General features: G+C 36.7%; 3 protein-coding genes across 3 annotated transcripts; all 3 read left to right on the top strand.

The window, feature by feature from the left end:
- The first annotated feature begins 206 nt into the window (after positions 1-206).
- Positions 207-1055, top strand: LOC141703139 (uncharacterized). Its single transcript, XM_074506735.1, has one exon. The coding sequence runs from the start codon at positions 207-209 to the stop codon at positions 1053-1055; it is 849 nt and encodes a 282-aa protein (XP_074362836.1).
- Positions 1056-1907: 852 nt separating this feature from the next.
- LOC141703138 (uncharacterized) lies at positions 1908-3580 on the top strand. Its single transcript, XM_074506734.1, has 3 exons — positions 1908-2668; positions 2752-2842; positions 2942-3580. The coding sequence occupies exons 1-3, from the start codon at positions 1908-1910 to the stop codon at positions 3578-3580; spliced, it is 1491 nt and encodes a 496-aa protein (XP_074362835.1).
- A 6873-nt stretch (positions 3581-10453) lies between these two features.
- On the top strand, positions 10454-12126 carry LOC141703137 (uncharacterized). The gene is made up of 3 exons (XM_074506733.1): positions 10454-11214; positions 11298-11388; positions 11488-12126. The coding sequence occupies exons 1-3, from the start codon at positions 10454-10456 to the stop codon at positions 12124-12126; spliced, it is 1491 nt and encodes a 496-aa protein (XP_074362834.1).
- The last annotated feature ends 220 nt before the right edge of the window (positions 12127-12346 follow it).

Below are 12346 nucleotides of genomic sequence, written 5' to 3'. Positions count from 1 at the left end.
TTCAATTTTTTAAGGGCATGTTTGTTATTAATTCGCGCTTGAATATGTGCACTTGTATTGATTATGCTAGTTAAACAATGTTGACTTTCTTGGTTTTGTTTATATGCACTTGAATATGTGCACTTGTATTGATTAATTCGCGCTTTGATGTTGAAATGACCATCTGGTGGTTAGGTTGCTAGATTGCTGGTCATACATTTTCATTTATGGATAAGTCATGGATATCGAAAGATAGGGATTCTTTAGAATTTGAAATTGGCGTCGAAGAATTCTTAATTTTCGCTGAAGAAAATTGTAAAGATCCTAAAAGAATTCCTTGTCCATGTGGTCGATGTGTGAATTTTAAAAAATTCTCAACCAAAATCATAAGGGGACATATCTACGATCATGGTTTTAGTTTGGGGTATGTTGACTGGATTTGGCATGAAGAAAAATCTACTAGGAGTACTTGGTCTTCTATAGGTAGTACACGTCCTGCTTCAGACCAACCTATAGAGCACTTTGTTGCATCAGAAACTGTTGAAGTTTGTGAAGCGGCTTTTAATTCGGGTAATTACGATAAGGATTCATATGATTTTCAGAGGTTTGTTGTTGATGCGGAACAACCGTTGTTTGAGGGTAGCGAGTGCACAAAGTTAGAGTCAATGTTAAAATTGCACAATTGGAAAGCTAGGTTTGGTATTAGCGACACTGCCTTTACTGAGCTGCTCTCTTCAGTTGGCTCGATCCTTCCCAAAGATAATGTGTTGCCTCCTAACGCATATGAAGCGAAGAAAACTTTATCCGATTTAGGTCTAGTGTATATAAAAATTCATTCGTGTCCCAATGATTGTATACTGTATAGGGGCATACATTCTGATGCTTCTCAGTGTCCTCATTGCAAGCTGTCACGTTGGAAAGTACGGAAGAATGGCCAACTTAGGGTCAATGTTCCAGCCAAGGTCATGTGGTATTTTCCTATAATTCCAAGATTTAAACGGTTATTTAAATCTCCCTCTACTGCTGAACTCATGACTTGGCATGCAAATCAGCGAATAAATGATGACAAGATGTGACATCCGGCCGACTCTCCTTCTTGGAGGAATATCGATTACCGGTGGCCTGCCTTTGGTAGTGAATCTAGGAATATTAGGTTGGCTTTATCAGCGGATGGTATCAACCCGCATACTAATGGGTTAGTCAATCGATATACATGCTGGCCAGTAGTGTTGGTAACGTACAATCTTCCTCCGTGGTTATGCATGAAAAGGAAGTTCATGATGTTGTCAGTTTTAGTTCCTGGTCCACATGAGCCGGGAAATAACATCGACGTTTATTTACAACCGTTGATTGATGATCTGAAAAAACTTTGGGAAGAAGGTGAACCAAACGTTTATGACGCCTATAGTAAATCATATTTCACTCTAAAAGCAATTTTATTCTGGACTATAAATGATTTTCCAGCATATGGAAACTTGTCAGGCTGCGTGAATAAGGGTTATAAGAGTTGTCCAATTTGTGGTGACGATACTGTGGCTAAATATTTAAGTCACAGTAGGAAGATGTGCTTCCAAGGTCATCGCCGTTATTTGCCTAGGCAGCACCCTTATAGGAGGCAGAAGGCGGCCTTTAACGGACAACAAGAGTTGGGGAACGCATGTCAACCCCTTTTCGGAGAAGAAGTGTTAGCGCGTCAGGAACGAATTGATTTTTGTTTTGAAAAAGAGGTGAAGAAGTCGAAGAAGGTGGAATGTCCATGGAAGAAAAAATCTGTTTTCTTTGAGTTAGAATATTGGAAATATCATCATGTTCGCCACTGTCTCGATGTTATGCACATCGAGAAAAATGTGTGTGATAATCTGCTTGGGACGTTATTAAATATGTGAAAGTCAAAAGATAGTGAGGCGGCACGTCGTGATATGATTGATATGGGTGTTAGACATGATTTAGCTCCTCAAGTAGGAGAAAAGAAGACCTATCTGCCTCCTTCCCCTTTTACTTTGTCGAAGGTTGAAAAAAAGAAAGTGTTGAACTCATTCTTGTCTATGAAACTTCCTTCTGGACATGGATCAAACATAAAAAATTGTGTATCCATGTCTGATTTGAAGATATACGGGCTTAAGTCCCATGACTGCCATATCCTTCTCCAACAACTCCTCCCTGTTGCCATTCGATCCGTTCTCCCAAAAAATGTTAGGGTCACAATCATACGACTGTGCTTCTTTTTTAATGCTTTATGCAGCAAAGTTGTCGATGTCTCGAAACTCGATAAATTGCAGTCAGATGTAATAATAACCTTATGCGATCTAGAAAAAATATTCCCTTCATCATTTTTTGATGTAATGTTACATCTTATTGTCCACTTGGTCCTAGAAGTGCGTTTATGTGGACCGGTATTTTATAGATGGATGTATGCCTTCGAACGATTCAATAAAGTGCTAAAGAGCTACGTACGAAACCGATATTATCCTGAAGGTTGTATGGCAGAAAGCTACCTTAAAGAAGAATCAGTAGAATTCTGCACAGAATTTATGAGCCAGACTTGTACAACTGCCGGCATTCCAGTTGAGCAAGGCAAGCAATCTGGTCCATTATCTGCCGCGATAATAAAGGTCGTGGAAGAAAAAGAGCGAGATGAGGCTCATCTGCATGTCCTTCAAAACAATGATGAAGTGTATTCCTATATCGTGTACGTTTATTTTATTAACTTGTCCTATTTGTTTGAAGATGTAATTTTTGTGGGTTATTTCTAATATTTATGCATATTCTCAGAATGCACAAGGAGTATTTGGATGAAATTTACCGAGGGAAAAAAAAGTGTTCATTGGCTCTTGGGAGAGCACAATCGGCTATTTGCCGATTGGTTTGAAAAAAAAGTAGGTTTTCTGTATTGTCTACTTAAATAGTTGTTAGTTGTAGTTTGCAACTGATGGATATTTTTATTATATAATATTATGTATAGGTAAGTAGTGAAATGAAGGGAAATCCCGATGCTGTTTCAGAGACGATACGATGGCTCGCTGGAAAACCATCATTTTCTGTTTTAACTTATCAAGGTTTTTCAGTCAATGGAGTCCGATACTTTACGAAAGACCGAGATGATGCGCGAGTTGTTCAAAACAGTGGAGTTTCTGTGGTTGCTAAGGCAGTCCAGGTGTCCAGTGCGAAAGATTTAAACCCCATTGAGAGTGATATGACCTTTTATGGCATAATCTTGGAAGTATGGGAGTTGGATTACCATGAGTTCAAAGCTCCACTCTTCTTGTGTAAATGGGCAGAGAATGATAAAGGCTTAAAGATCGACGATCTTGGCTTCACACTTGTGGATTTCAATCGACAAGGCCATAAGAAGGATAAATATGTCTCTGTTGACCAAGTCAACCAGGTGTTTTACATTAAAGATCTGGTTGATCCTACTTGGCCGATCGTGTTAACTTCCACAACTAGAGACTATCAAGAGTTGTATAATGACGATGATTTGGGTGACACGATCATGGAACATCCTCCATTCTGCTCTAACATCCCTGCTTCTGATGTGACCAATGAAGACGTTGCGCATAGTATTAGGCCTAATGTTGAGGGAATTTGGGTTAAAAAATGATCCTGTTAATTTAGCTCTCTGTACTTTTTGCTTGTTATAATTTAATCAGCATATTTAATTTTCCTTTGTAATTTTTTTGAGTAAATGAATTATAGTGACTAATGCATTTTTCTTTTGTAATTTTTCTTTTATAATTTTTTTGTATTTTGTTTTTGTATTTGTTTTGAAATTTTCCAGTTGTAATTTTGAATGCATTTTTATTCATGCATATGTAATTTTGAATGTATTTTAATTCATGTAGAGTTTCATTTATTCAGTGACTAATTATTTCTTGTTTTATTATTCAGAGTGAAGGACAAAAATGGCAAAGAAAAAGAGAACCAACAAAAGCAAATCTAAAAAAGTTAAAGAGGTCGAAGAACATTGTGATCAGGAGGTTGAAGAGCACTGTGATCAGGATGGACAAGCACCAAGTGAACCTCAAACTGAAAAGCAACAGTCTAAACAAGAAACAACAACTAATTCTAATTCTGCGAAAAGAAGGTTGGGAGCTGCACGATGTGTTTCCTCTCTTAAAAAAGTATTGGTAAGGAAGGCCCAGGGCAAGAGATTTAAAATCAGATACAATGAGTTTGGAGTTCCTGTCGGAGATACTAGGTGTACCTTACAGTCCTACATAGGGCACCTGGCAAGAACTATGATTCCTATCGACATTGACAGCTGGCCAAATGTGGATCGGGAATTGAAAGATAAATTATGGCTTGATATTAAGGTATTAAATTATAGTTGACACACACAACTTATTTTTAGTACTACTATCTAAGCCTTATAAACTTGTGTATTTTATTGTCCATAGGGTACATTTAAAGTTGCTCCGGAAAGTGAGGCTATGGTGCTTAAGTCTGCAGGAGAGAAGTGGAGACAGTTTAAAACTGATTTAACAACTAAACACGTGATGCCATATGCTGAAAAAAAGAAGAAACTGAAGAGGCCTCCAAAAAATTATCGGTTTGTGGGTCAAGAAGCTTGGACGAGATTTATCGCGCAGAGGACAGGTCATAAGTGGCTGGTATGGATGCATTTTCTTTGCCAGTGTACCCTTTTTGGATTTAGAATATTTACTTGGATATAATTATTCGTTGTATGATGCAGAAACTACGCACCCTGCAGAGCGAAAGAGTGCGTAATCGAAAATATCATCATCGTTTGTCAAGGAAGGGTTACATTGGTTTACAAGAGGATGAAGTAAGAACCTAGCTATAATTTTTTCTCATCTTCAATAAATAAAGCACCTTTTAATTTTTTCTCATCTTAAACAGATAAAGAAAGGCAAACTAAAGCCCGAGGAGAAACCAGATCGGGCAATATTTTGGAAAAAAGCTCGAAAGTCAAAGCTAGATGATGAGGAACTTGATGAAGATAAAGAAGCAGTATTTGCCAGAATTGTAAGTAAAAATTATGAAAAAAACTGCATTTAATCGAGAAAAACAGATTATAATGAGAAATCTGTTTATTCCTTCATTATTCATAATATGTCCCTAAGATCTGATGTGTATTCATATCTGCATTAGGATGAATTACTCGAAAAGAAGGAGAAGGGTGAATTCGTACCATCTGGAACTGATGATGTGTTGACTACGGCACTCGGAACTCCTGAGCATTCAGGCAGGGTTCGAGGAGTTGGAGGTTTTGTCACCCCAAAAATGTTCTTTAATCTGCCGAAAGAGAGAAAACCTGCAATTACCAAGGCGGAGTTGTTGGCCCGTGATAGAGTGCTACAGGAGGAGTTGGTAAGAACAAGGCGGGAAATGGCTGAGCTCAAGTCATTGTTTACAGGATCTAATCAGCAGTCTCCGAATTTTTCGGAGAGAGCAAGTTGCCAACCAGTTGAAGGAGAACCAAAAGCAAAAGAAATATTGGTGAATGATGATTGTATTGCTTATGATCAACCCCCTCCATCAGAAATGAAGGTATATTTCACAAATATTATTGTAATTATACGGTTCTTCAAATTGTAGAGTAATTATATAATTTACTCCTTACAATTATAGGGTCCACAAATTTATGAGCTTTCGGTGGATAGCATCGAAAATAAGGTTGCTTTTGGTACTATTTTCGAAGATGATGAAATGAATGTTTCGATTCATGGAGTGCCCCTGAAGCCTGGACATGCTCGTGTGTCGGTTGATGGACATATCCAACCAGATGCTTTAGTTCCCGTGCCTATACCTGGTGAAATTGAACATGTTCGTGAAGCCGTTGGTTCACACTTGGCATGGCCTCGAAATTTAATCAGCCTACGGACAATTGTGGTATTTACATGTGCTTGTTGGTTGCTAAAGTTGTATAAAAGTTGAAAAATAGGGGTTAATTAGGTGAATAAATGTCTACTTATATTCTTTCATTTTTTGTAGAAAAAGAAAAGAGATGTGTCGCAGTCAAAGAACAAGGGTGAGGTGCATAAAATTCAACAAGAGTTCACTCACGTCAAGGTCAGCAAGAAAGTGTCACGCCAATACAAGGTATTGTACAAACATGTTACGACATTTATGAAAGCCAGTGGGGAATCGATCCCTATTCCATGTGATTTCGATGTGTTTGGAGTTGAGAAGACAATATATATATTGCATGAGAATTTAAAAGCATTGTTAGAGTTTGACATGATTGGACAAGCTGCGATATCTGCGTATATGGCGTAAGTAATTTATTTTCGTGGTTATAGGTTCTGTTTGAATTATCGCACAACTGGTCTGCTAGTAATTTTAATTTCTCCCACATATGTATAGGCACTTGCATAGTACAATTAAGAGGGTTCGCAAGAATGATGATGTTGTCCTGTATGGATTTTTTGATCCTGGCGCCAACTTTAATTTGAATGCTGATTTTCAACGAAATGTTGGTAGTCGGTTGAAAGAGGGTAATCAAAATCACATATTCTTCCTGTCACATAATCATCAGTAAGTATTTTTAAATGTATATTGTAATCTATTAATTTAATTTTCTTTTAGGTTTTTAGGCTATTTTTTAAAATATCTGACTTGTGTAAATTTATAATAATACAGTTGTCACTGGATTCTGGTCGTAATATGGGATGGCGACATTTACATTCTCAATCATTTGCCTCATCCAACTCATTTTGATGATTTAGAAAAAGCTTTATCAGAGTAACATTATTCCTTTTATTTTTTAGGTTGTTTTCATTTATTTCTTGTATTCGAAATATGACTCTTGACACCGTGTCATTATAATATGCAGGACAATAAAACAAGTTAATTCTCAAATAGGAAGGGGTAACAAAGCTCCTAAAATCAAGAATCTTGTAGTAAGTAATTTATATTATAATTTTTATAGTATGACAGTAATCTTGATTTAATCAGTTTGTAAAGCCAGTTTTTTTTATCTAAACAGGGATCCCCGAAACAGCCTGGTGGGGTTGAATGTGGTTATGTGGTCATGAGGTACATGAAGGAAATTATTGAGGACAGGGAAATTTCTTTTACTTCTAAGGTCCGTACATTACTATTACTATCTGACTAATCACATTATTATTTAAAATTTTTATTTGTGGCACTATAATTATCTATTCTCCTCTAGATGGATTTTCACCAAGAATTGTGTCTACAATATTGAAATAACTACTACATTAGACAAGATTTTTTAAAGGTTTTACACATGTGAGTATTTTGGGCTATAAACAAAAATTTTTAATTTTGATAAAATATTACAGTTATGTAATGTTTTGACATAAAATATAATTCTGTCAATAGACATCGGTCCTTAGACATCGGTCAATAGACATCGGTCCTTAGACATCGGTTGCTCAGACGACCGATGTTAAAGTTCATTTAGACATCGGTTATTTTAAAACCGATGTTACTTATTGTTTTAGACATCGGTCCAGAAAATAACTGATGTCTATACTTATTTTTCAAAAATAAAAAACGTTAGTTAGACATCGGTTTTCTATATAACCGATGTCTTTGTTTTATAGACATCGGTTGTATTTTACAACCGTTGTCGATGGTTAACTTAAAAAAAAATAAAAAAAACGCGGAAACTTTCCCCCCTTATTCCCCAAATATTCCCCCCCTTAACAAAAAAAACCCGTTTCTCCCCCCTAATTATTTTTCCTGTCTCTCTCTCACTCTCTCTCTGCTCTCTCTCTTACTCTTACTCTCTCTGCTCTCTCTCTCTGAGCTCACTCTCTCTAGTTCTCTTTCCCTCTCTCTTCCATCTCTCTGCTTCTCTCCCTCTCTCTCTTCCATCTCTCTCTATCTCACACACACACCATATCAGATTATAATAAGTACATAGGTTTTAATTAAACCCCAAATTAAAGAACACCATCAGTTAATTAAAATCCATCTACGAGAAACCCGAATTTCTGAACAGGTGTGTTTGTTCATTTAGGTTTGTATGTTCGATTAGGTTACATTTGTTCAATTAGGGTTTGTTCATAAATTTTAATGGGTTTTTTCCTTTTTGAACAGGTTTTGAAATTCATTGAGCCAAATAAGGTTTGTACTCTAATTTTATATTTTTTCTTGAGTTGTTTTAAATATGCATGTATATATATTTACATAAATCTGCATTTTTTTAACATAAATTAGGTTTGTGTTCTTGTGTATATATATTTAGGTTTGCCTAAATATATCAATTAGGTTTGATATTTGCATGTATTTTTCTTTTCTGGTTGATATCTTCCGATTTTTGTCCGTTTAAAGTTTTAAGTAATAGTATGTTTTTAAATTCGATTTTGTCCATTTGCAGATTATCTCATCAAGTCTTGGAATTTGACAGTGCCTGCACATTTTACTTCAAGAAGGAGGTTAGAATTCTTATTCGTTTGCTTTTTTCCTTTTTTTGTATACATTATGTAGGAAGGGATTCACCAGTAACCGATCTGTCATTATTTATGTATACATTATTTGATTTGGATTGTTGTTTATGTATCAGATTTAGTGTATCGTTCTCTTTTAATAGATGAGATGCCATGAATGTACTAGTTGTCATTTGTGTAAAATCTTTCAATTTTTTAAGGGCATGTTTGTTATTAATTCGCGCTTGAATATGTGCACTTGTATTGATTATGCTAGTTAAACAATGTTGACTTTCTTGGTTTTGTTTATATGCACTTGAATATGTGCACTTGTATTGATTAATTCGCGCTTTGATGTTGAAATGACCATCTGGTGGTTAGGTTGCTAGATTGCTGGTCATACATTTTCATTTATGGATAAGTCGTGGATATCGAAAGATAGGGATTCTTTAGAATTTGAAATTGGCGTCGAAGAATTCTTAATTTTCGCTGAAGAAAATTGTAAAGATCCTAAAAGAATTCCTTGTCCATGTGGTCGATGTGTGAATTTTAAAAAATTCTCAACCAAAATCATAAGGGGACATATCTACGATCATGGTTTTAGTTTGGGGTATGTTGATTGGATTTGGCATGAAGAAAAATCTACTAGGAGTACTTGGTCTTCTATAGGTAGTACACGTCCTGCTTCAGACCAACCTATAGAGCACTTTGTTGCATCAGAAACTGTTGAAGTTTGTGAAGCGACTTTTAATTCGGGTAATTACGATAAGGATTCATATGATTTTCAGAGGTTTGTTGTTGATGCGGAACAACCGTTGTTTGAGGGTAGCGAGTGCACAAAGTTAGAGTCAATGTTAAAATTGCACAATTGGAAAGCTAGGTTTGGTATTAGCGACACTGCCTTTACTGAGCTGCTCTCTTCAGTTGGCTCGATCCTTCCCAAAGATAATGTGTTGCCTCCTAACGCATATGAAGCGAAGAAAACTTTATCCGATTTAGGTCTAGTGTATATAAAAATTCATTCGTGTCCCAATGATTGTATACTGTATAGGGGCATACATTCTGATGCTTCTCAGTGTCCTCATTGCAAGCTGTCACGTTGGAAAGTACGGAAGAATGGCCAACTTAGGGTCAATGTTCCAGCCAAGGTCATGTGGTATTTTCCTATAATTCCAAGATTTAAACGGTTATTTAAATCTCCCTCTACTGTTGAACTCATGACTTGGCATGCAAATCAGCGAATAAATGATGACAAGATGTGACATCCGGCCGACTCTCCTTCTTGGAGGAATATCGATTACCGGTGGCCTGCCTTTGGTAGTGAATCTAGGAATATTAGGTTGGCTTTATCAGCGGATGGTATCAACCCGCATACTAATGGGTTAGTCAATCGATATACATGCTGGCCAGTAGTGTTGGTAACGTACAATCTTCCTCCGTGGTTATGCATGAAAAGGAAGTTCATGATGTTGTCAGTTTTAGTTCCTGGTCCACATGAGCCGGGAAATAACATCGACGTTTATTTACAACCGTTGATTGATGATCTGAAAAAACTTTGGGAAGAAGGTGAACCAAACGTTTATGACGCCTATAGTAAATCATATTTCACTCTAAAAGCAATTTTATTCTGGACTATAAATGATTTTCCAGCATATGGAAACTTGTCAGGCTGCGTGAATAAGGGTTATAAGAGTTGTCCAATTTGTGGTGACGATACTGTGGCTAAATATTTAAGTCACAGTAGGAAGATGTGCTTCCAAGGTCATCGCCGTTATTTGCCTAGGCAGCACCCTTATAGGAGGCAGAAGGCGGCCTTTAACGGACAACAAGAGTTGGGGAACGCATGTCAACCCCTTTTCGGAGAAGAAGTGTTAGCGCGTCAGGAACGAATTGATTTTTGTTTTGAAAAAGAGGTGAAGAAGTCGAAGAAGGTGGAATGTCCATGGAAGAAAAAATCTATTTTCTTTGAGTTAGAATATTGGAAATATCATCATGTTCGCCACTGTCTCGATGTTATGCACATCGAGAAAAATGTGTGTGGTAATCTGCTTGGGACGTTATTAAATATGTGAAAGTCAAAAGATAGTGAGGCGGCACGTCATGATATGATTGATATGGGTGTTAGACATGATTTAGCTCCTCAAGTAGGAGAAAAGAAGACCTATCTGCCTCCTTCCCCTTTTACTTTGTCGAAGGTTGAAAAAAAGAAAGTGTTGAACTCATTCTTGTCTATGAAACTTCCTTCTGGACATGGATCAAACATAAAAAATTGTGTATCCATGTCTGATTTGAAGATATACGGGCTTAAGTCCCATGACTGCCATATCCTTCTCCAACAACTCCTCCCTGTTGCCATTCGATCCGTTCTCCCAAAAAATGTTAGGGTCACAATCATACGACTGTGCTTCTTTTTTAATGCTTTATGCAGCAAAGTTGTCGATGTCTCGAAACTCGATAAATTGCAGTCAGATGTAATAATAACCTTATGCGATCTAGAAAAAATATTCCCTTCATCATTTTTTGATGTAATGTTACATCTTATTGTCCACTTGGTCCTAGAAGTGCGTTTATGTGGACCGGTATTTTATAGATGGATGTATGCCTTCGAACGATTCAATAAAGTGCTAAAGAGCTACGTACGAAACCGATATTATCCTGAAGGTTGTATGGCAGAAAGCTACCTTAAAGAAGAATCAGTAGAATTCTGCACAGAATTTATGAGCCAGACTTGTACAACTGCCGGCATTCCAGTTGAGCAAGGCAAGCAATCTGGTCCATTATCTGCCGCGATAATAAAGGTCGTGGAAGAAAAAGAGCGAGATGAGGCTCATCTGCATGTCCTTCAAAACAATGATGAAGTGTATTCCTATATCGTGTACGTTTATTTTATTAACTTGTCCTATTTGTTTGAAGATGTAATTTTTGTGGGTTATTTCTAATATTTATGCATATTCTCAGAATGCACAAGGAGTATTTGGATGAAATTTACCGAGGGAAAAAAAAGTGTTCATTGGCTCTTGGGAGAGCACAATCGGCTATTTGCCGATTGGTTTGAAAAAAAAGTAGGTTTTCTGTATTGTCTACTTAAATAGTTGTTAGTTGTAGTTTGCAACTGATGGATATTTTTATTATATAATATTATGTATAGGTAAGTAGTGAAATGAAGGGAAATCCCGATGCTGTTTCAGAGACGATACGATGGCTCGCTGGAAAACCATCATTTTCTGTTTTAACTTATCAAGGTTTTTCAGTCAATGGAGTCCGATACTTTACGAAAGACCGAGATGATGCGCGAGTTGTTCAAAACAGTGGAGTTTCTGTGGTTGCTAAGGCAGTCCAGGTGTCCAGTGCGAAAGATTTAAACCCCATTGAGAGTGATATGACCTTTTATGGCATAATCTTGGAAGTATGGGAGTTGGATTACCATGAGTTCAAAGCTCCACTCTTCTTGTGTAAATGGGCAGAGAATGATAAAGGCTTAAAGATCGACGATCTTGGCTTCACACTTGTGGATTTCAATCGACAAGGCCATAAGAAGGATAAATATGTCTCTGTTGACCAAGTCAACCAGGTGTTTTACATTAAAGATCTGGTTGATCCTACTTGGCCGATCGTGTTAACTTCCACAACTAGAGACTATCAAGAGTTGTATAACGACGATGATTTGGGTGACACGATCATGGAACATCCTCCATTCTGCTCTAACATCCCTGCTTCTGATGTGACCAATGAAGACGTTGCGCATAGTATTAGGCCTAATGTTGAGGGAATTTGGGTTAAAAAATGATCCTGTTAATTTAGCTCTCTGTACTTTTTGCTTGTTATAATTTAATCAGCATATTTAATTTTCCTTTGTAATTTTTTTGAGTAAATGAATTATAGTGACTAATGCATTTTTCTTTTGTAATTTTTCTTTTATAATTTTTTGTATTTTGTTTTTGTATTTGTTTTGAAATTTTCCAGTTGTAATTTTGAATGCATTTTTATTCATGCATATGTAATTTTGA

Source organism: Apium graveolens, unplaced genomic scaffold (assembly GCF_009905375.1).
Source record: "Apium graveolens cultivar Ventura unplaced genomic scaffold, ASM990537v1 ctg6261, whole genome shotgun sequence".
Taxonomy (NCBI): domain Eukaryota; kingdom Viridiplantae; phylum Streptophyta; class Magnoliopsida; order Apiales; family Apiaceae; genus Apium; species Apium graveolens.
Note: the sequence above shows the minus strand (reverse complement) of the source record. Positions and strands in the feature narration are given on the sequence as shown.